We start from the raw sequence: 7,806 nt of genomic DNA on the forward strand, positions 1-7,806 counted from the left end.
GAGAGAGAGAGAGAGAGAGAGAGAGAGAGAGAGAGAGAGAGAGGGAGGGAGGGAGGGAGGGAGGGGGGAGAGAAAGAGAGGAAGAGAATTCACTCACTCTGTATGGATAAGAATGACTTTAAAGGGTTTACTTGATACATTTTCATCCTCCTTCCCAATAGAATATTAAAGTCTTGATAGGTTCATAGTTTCCCCAGAGATTTGCATCCACTACCTGTGCCATCTGTCCTCTTGTCTGCTATACCCTCTTCCAAGCTCTGTTCATCCAGAACAAATGCTTGGGGTGCTTCAACCTGAATGAGCCCCCAAGTCTGCTGTTTTCTCTTTGATCTTTTTGTTATCTTTAAATGTTAACTAGCTTCATTTCACCTGCAAGCCTTAGAATAGAAGGGAGGGCACACACCTGAAGGTACCCACCCCCAGACTTTTAAAAAACACCCCCAGAGTGTTTCGAAGGCACCCATGCTCCAGAGAGTTTGGAAGACACCCACAGAAGGATTTAGAAGATATCCCCTCCAGGGGGTTTAGAAGGTAACCACCTCCAGAGGGTTTGGACGGCCCCCACAACAGAAGGTTTAGAATCAGACCTTATTCATTATTCGAGAAGTTGGCTATCTGACTCATTTAGTTTTCAGTTGAATTCTTCTCTGATAATTGTGTGTGCTTTTATTTGGTTGATTGCAAGAACATTTTGAATTATTTAGATGCAAGGAATCTATTTTGCACATCTTTGCATTTTCTCCAGTTCTTGAAAGTTGGAGATGCCCAGTAAATTCATGTTGAAATGAATTGTTGATGACATTTGATCATTTTTCTAGGTCTGCTGGCTTCTTATGAGGCTTTTATTTTACACAAGAGAACACTTTTATGAGAATGCAATTCCAAGAGCCCTTGGAATTTAAAAGTCAATGAAAGCCGAGCGGTAGTGGTGCACACCTTTTATCCCAGCACTCGGGAGGCAGAGGCAGGTGGATCTCTGTGAGTTCGAGACCAGCCTGGGATACACAGTGAAACCCTGTCTCAAAAAGAAAAAAATAAAACAAAGCAAAACTAAATTCAATAAAACATTTGGTCATGGCATTAAGAGTATAAATGGAAACATAATACAGGATTCACCTTCCTGCTGTTTTCTACATTGAAAACAAATCCATCTTAGCCTTTAATAATAACAAATGTAAACAACCCAATCAAGGAGATTTCCTAAGTCTGTTATTTCTGAAACAAAACCTGATATTCTGGTGCTAAGTAGTTGGCCAAAAGTTTGGCCATTGGATCAATACACTGTGATAATTGCTAAAGTTACTGGTCATCTTGTTGTAGGACCTGATGATGCGCAGCAAAAGATAGAGCCCCATCACACAGCAGTGCTTGGAGAAGGTGACAGTGTCCAGGTGGAAAATAAGGTATTATAAACTTTTCATTTTCTTTCTTTTCTTTCTTCGTGTGTGTATGTGTGTGTGCTGTGTATAGGTGATTGTGCCCATGCACACGCATGCAGAGGCCAAGGGAAGACGTCTGCCGAGGGTCCTGCTGTATCGTTTTCCACCTTATTGCTTTGAGACAGTTGAGACTGGATCTCTCTCTCAAATTGAAACTCACTATTGCATCTAAGCCACTAGTTGTTTCTGCACACATCCCCAAGCCTAGGGGTTGTGGGTTTGGGTGATCACATATAGGTTCTACATGGGTGACTGGGATTTGAACTCAGGCTCTCATGGTTAAATAGCAAGAGATCTTACCAACTGAGCGTAATTACCCCACCTCCAAACATTTCGTTTTCTTTTTGAAATCATTTGAGGGTTTTCTAAATTCATGCTTTGATTGAATCCATTTCATGTCTTTCTTTTCCACTCTCTCCTCTGCCACACGGTTTCTTCCCAGTGTTTCATCATGTGCTGTCTTTGTTTTTAGCCCACTGAGTTCACCTAATGTGTTGCCTGTCTGTGCATCTGTTTCCGATCATCTTCTGTAGCATGGGGAGCCTTTTAGGGGTTGCATTCCTGAAACAAACTAACCTTCCCATCCCCAGTTCATGAATTGCCAATAGCTCCTTGGGTAAGGGAGGGACTTCATGACCTGCCCTTCATCCGTGATGGGATTTTGTCTAGCTTGATCTTGTATAGGTCGTGTGCAAGGAGTCACAGCTACTTTGAATTCATATGTATCTGCCATGTCCAGAAAATAGTTTCACTATATACTTCCACTGCCTCTGGCTCTTAACAATATTTCCCTCCCCTTTAATTTTCTTAACTTGTACTTTTTACTAATGTCCATGAAAATCCTTAAATCTCTCATAAAGATGGAAATTTTTTTCTCTTCCTTGGGAAATAAATTCTGCCACTATTTTATCAAGCACTTTTAATAGTCTCTGGTGATTCTTACTCTATTTTGAGATTTCTGTTGGTATATTTCAAAGTTTCATCTATATTAATTTCTTGCTTTCAGCAATCATATAAAAGTCTGTATTGCTTACCCCTAAACATTTGAATCTAGAAGCAATGCATCTTCATTGTTTTTTAATATTACTCTGTCACAAAACTGACTTTCTTTTAACATAAGTAAAGCTAGGCTAGTCCTCTAGGAGTATAAATAAAGATCTGCCTGCTCACAGGAGCCCCTTCAGAATCCTCCACATTTGGACCTAAGAAGAGGATATGATGTGTTTCTTAGTTCTTTTCAATGAGAACCTCTACTTTTTAAGTTAAGTTTGGGGGCTCTTGTTGGGGTTTCTCCATTCTTTCTCATGTCTGTTACATCCCACTGAGCAATTGACTCATTGTTCTGTGAACCCATTATGTCAATCTGATTGCTTCGTGTCCATCCAGTCAGGAAGATAAAGGTGACAATTGTGGACAAGCTCTGGGATGGTTCCATTTTGAAAAGCAGGAATAAGAACTATTTTGGCAGCAGCTAACCAATAAAAAGGCAGTCTGACTATCTTCTCACCCTCTGAGCCTGCTATCATAGAATGCAGTGGACTGGGGCCGGGGGGAGGATTTTATGTCTCAGTCCAGTTTACTGATAACTCGCCTTCTGCTGCCTTGAACAGCAACAGTTGCTCTATGAATGATAAGCCGGACAAAACATAATCTCAGGAACATCAGAAAAATGCTATCTCAGGGTCTGTGCCCTCTGATTTCTTTTCTCAAGCCATATGAAGCTGTCACATTTGACCTTCAAGAAGAGCAATTTCACATATCAACCAAATATGGCAAGTAGGCCTGGAAATTATTTGCAGCCCAGAACTTGCTGGTCTATTAGATTCTAATAGGGTCTGGATACATTTGGCAACCTCAGTGTGTCCTATTATATGACAGAGAACACACTGTAGAGGAGGGTTTAGAGGCTAAGAAGTGATAGGAGAACCTGAAGGTCAGAGGATATCTGGGGTAGACAAAGAGAAATATTAGTTCATTGGCAAAGTGGCATCCCTGACACAGGGGGCATCCTGTTACTGTCATATGAAGTTCCATCTTGTTCATGTGGTCATGACATCATGACCACTTTAGAATGAAAAGTCGTATTCAAAAGAACTTTCATTTGAAGAGATTGTATGTCTGTAGGAAAGTCAGAAGTTTCCTTTATTTTACAACAGGATAGAGGCTGTGAAGGTTTGGGTCTTGACTTTGCCACTTGTTGGCTATGAGACTGAAAACATGTTTCTAAATTTCCTGGTTCTTCAGTCTTGTTAACATTTTACATTTATTATTTATTTGTATGTATGGATGTGGGGGGGTGCACATGTCACAACAGGCACGTGCATGCCAGAGGATAACTTCCAGGTATTGGTTCTTTCCTTCCACCATGTGGTTCCTAGGCATCAAACTTGGATCATCTGGGTTGGCGGCAAATACCTTTTTCTGCTCAGCTGTCTTACTGGCCCAGGCATCATTTTATTTGTCTGTAAAATTGAAATAATTGAAGCCAACTATGTAGAATTATTCATTAATCAAGGTTACCTATGCCAGTGTCTGTTCCGGATCTAGCACAGAGGTCAGTAACTGATGTCCTCCAGGCCAGATCCAAATGCATTTCTTTGTGGTTTTTTTTTTTTGGTCCACTGTCGCACCCGTTTGTTTCTGTATTGGCCATGGATTTTTACACTGTGTAGGTACAAGTTAGTTACGGCAGAGATTACATGACCCACAAAGCCTAAAACTTTCTGGCTGTTTACAGAGAAAGCGTTTCGGTCTTTGGCACAGGACATTGTAGGTACCCAATAACGGTAAGGGGAAATGAAACTGCCGACAGCACCCCAATTTAACAGATTCACACATGCATTATCTAATAAGGATTCGAACCACAGGTTCGAGGACACTTAACCATTTTCAGTTCTAGAAAAGGCCTCAAGGGACACTGACCAATAGTTCTTAAAGTAAGGTATTCATTCCATGTGGAGCTTGTCTTCGCCTGAGGACTCTGACGAGGAGAAAGATACACTGAATTATGGTCTAGAATGAGGAACTGAGTGAGTACCCCACTTTCTTCTAGCTCTTCTTTGCTTGCAGTTTCAGTCCATCTCACCCCAATGTCCTCCACCATCATGCCCATCTCCCCTGGTGACCATAGTATCGGCACTCCTGTAGAGTGGCCAATCAGTAGGGTAGGAGAAGAAGCTAAGGAAAGGATGATGTACACAAACCGACCTCAGTTTTCTTTGTGCCATCTTACCCTTGATTTGCTCTGTCTCAGGCTAACACAAGGTAGCCTATGAGGCCCCAGCCTTCCTTCTTCAGTGGGAAGATTGTCATTTTCCATTCTTCCTTTTTTCCCTAGGGATACAAACTCCAGTCCTCATGTTTGTGTGGCAAGCACTCTAACCATTGGGCAATCTCCCCAGCCCCTCCCTTATTCTTCAGTCTGCTGGTAACACCTAACAATGGCAGTGGTCCTGATTTATGCCAGGCTTAAAACTTTTTTGTGCCAGACCCTTTGGCTTCATGGACAAAGCCTAAAGCATAGGGACTTTGTAATGTATTTAAATATTTCAAAGTTCTGGGAGATCGGAACTGACCTCAAGCTATTCTGGAACACATAATCCTCATCAAGAACAGGCCTCCCCAAAGCTGCCTCTGTTCCAGAAGCTCCCCGTGTGAGTTTGACCTGCAGCTGGTGTGCTGGATTTTTCTTCGCAGTGACGGTTGCTCTAGTGGACCCACGATTAGAAACATGTGTGCGCACTAAGACTCCATATAACCTTCAGACCCATGTTGTCCCAGAGCCATAGACGAGTAGCAAGCTCATTTGTAGTGAATGTACTGAGGTAGCTGAGCACTGACTGTCATGGGAACAATGAACGACCATACTCTTACACTGTCCACGTCCACGGTTATTTCATTCAAATGAGTTCAGTAAAATAACCACTGAAATACAGAAGTGAAACAAAGCACCCCGTGACAGTTAATGGCAGGATTTGTCTTATTCTTTGTAAGAGTTTATGGTAAGAAGAACCACTAGTTTTTTTTTTAAGCTGTTAAACAGTTCACTGCTTGATTCTATTGATGCCTTAAGTATAGGGAGTGAGGTTTAGAAAGAACAACTGCGTGCAATTAAATCATGCTTAAGTTCAGTCTCTTTCTGGTAATTTTTCCACTAGTTAAGGTTGTTGTAGTCAAACAGCATGCCGTGCTCCATTCCCACAGTCCTGCTCTGATTACAACCTGTGTGTTTATAATCCATTTAACTGAGTTAGAAACTCATACTCTGGAAGTTATTAACACGTTAAATGACCCGTGGGCCTTCCTCTAGGCTTCGATCATGTATAGTTGATCTCCATGCAATGCAACACATGCCCTGGCCATAACAGGTATGGAGTATCAAAAGCAATTTCCCCATTTTGCTTTATTTAGCTAGTGATTAGTGAGTGTGTCTGAGTGAGCACACATGCATGTGCTGTGGTGCGCTTACGGAGGTCAAAGGACAGCTCTTAGGGGTTGGTTCTGCTCTCCCACCATGTGGGTCTCAGGAATAGAACTTGGGTTGTCAGGCTTGGTGGTCAGTACCTTCACCTGCTGACCATCTTACTGACCCAAAAAACAAATCTGGAAGTTAGTATTTAAGATGTACAAGACTTAACTAGGAACCAAGGACGCTAGAAGACACACCAAAGAAAGAGGCATGAGCTGGACTCTCAAAGGTCCTGCTTTGGAGTTGGAGTCATTCTACATGAAACAATCACCTGGGCCTCTAGTACCACTGTATGATGATTTTTCAAATTAATTTTGATAAAGGCATTGGCATAGAGGCACCTAAGGACTGACCGTCTTAGGGCTGTCTTTCATCCTCTTTGCTTTGCGTGATTTTCATCCTGTGACACCATGGATCAAACGTTCTACTGGGACTTTGAACTACATTGCCATTCCACTAAGCAGCTGTAGAGGCGATTAGGTTTTTTACTGAAGGCAGTTAGCAAATGAAAAACAAGGAGATGGAGAGGAAGGTCAGCGTGCTTGCCTCCAAGCCTGCTAACCTGAGTTCAGTCCCCAGTGGAGGAGGAGAACCAGCTATCAGAATTTGGGCTTTGACCTCCACGTACATACCATGGTACACATGCACCAACCCCATGCACACAATAAATAATGTAAAAAAAAAATTAGAAGCAAGAAGCAGAAAATAGAATCTGGCTTAGATTAAAGGAGGGGCCACCCAGATGGTAAATCTGTAGGAAACTCGTGGAAAGAAGTTTGGAGCAGAAACCTCCAGGGTTTTTAGAATGATGGGAAACTTCAACTCCTAAAAGGTTCCTAGTTTCTTGTTTCAGACAAAATGCACGTGTCCTTTTATCCTGCTGTCCAAATAATAATTGGAAAGCCATCATTTTATTTGAGTGATATAAAAGAGCAAAACTTCTTTTTTTTTTTTTTTAGCACTTTCTCATTGCACAGTGTGGAAACAGGGCACGTTTGTTACTCCCCAAAGACCTCTCTTTTGATTAGGAAACTTCCATTCTGAACAGTCAGCGTGTACATGACATGCAGGCCAGTCTTTCTTCTCTGCTCCATTAACCCTTTCTCTTCCACTTCCTGACCCCCCCACAACTCAAGTTTGTCACCTTGGCCATGGCAAAAACAAACAAAACACTATTATGGGATTCTCTTTCCCGTGTTTCTTTTTCACCTAAAACTTCACCTCTTCAAACCCCTTAGAGAATAGTCCCTTGTGATAATGAGTTGTTGTTATTGAGGTCTTAGCCATTTAAACATCACACTGAAAAAAAAAAAAAGAAGAAATCATGCCAAATGAAAACCTTCCCCATCTCTGTCAGCCAGTAGCGCACCACAACACATGAAGAGCTCTAAAATCTTATGGAATTAATTTTGGTATAAGATGGCAAAACAATACCTCCTTTTCTTGGATCTCTGAATGCTGTGCAGACTTGGCAACCATTGTGATGGCTAATCTTGGTCAACTTGGCACACCTCGGAAGAGGGAACCTCAGTTGAGGGATCACCTCCATCATGTTAGCCAGTGGACATGTCTGTGGGTTATTTTCTGGATTTCTGATTGATGTAGGTAGCAAGAGGGCCCTAGCTGTCAGCAGCACAATCGCTAGGCAAGTGGGCCTGAGCTGGTAAGAAAGGTAGCAGAGGGGCTGGAGAGATGACTCAGGTGCTAAGACCGCTGACTGCTCTTGCAGAGGTCCCGTGATTGAGGTTCCTAGCAACCGCACAGAATCTGAGAATCATCTGGAACTCAAGTTCCAGTAGATTCCATGTCCCCCTCTGACTTCTATACATGCAGGCAAAACACTCATACACATAAAATAACTAAATCTCAGGAAAGGTAGGAAGAGGGGGGGGGAGGGAG

The 7,806-nt window shown here is 42.3% G+C and overlaps 1 protein-coding gene across 1 annotated transcript in view; it reads left to right on the top strand.

Moving 5' to 3' along the window:
• Window positions 1-7,806, top strand: part of Pir (pirin) — an 89,056-nt gene that overhangs the window by 73,486 nt on the left and 7,764 nt on the right. Inside the window, exon 8 of the mRNA XM_050160614.1 lies at window positions 1,321-1,403. Within this exon, the coding sequence (XP_050016571.1) occupies window positions 1,321-1,403 (83 nt within the window). The remainder of the gene's footprint in view (window positions 1-1,320; window positions 1,404-7,806) is intronic.

This window comes from Alexandromys fortis, unplaced genomic scaffold (assembly GCF_014885135.2).
Source record: "Alexandromys fortis isolate MF-2015 unplaced genomic scaffold, M_Fortis_MF-2015_v1.1 scaffold_120, whole genome shotgun sequence".
NCBI classification, from domain to species: Eukaryota; Metazoa; Chordata; class Mammalia; order Rodentia; family Cricetidae; genus Alexandromys; species Alexandromys fortis.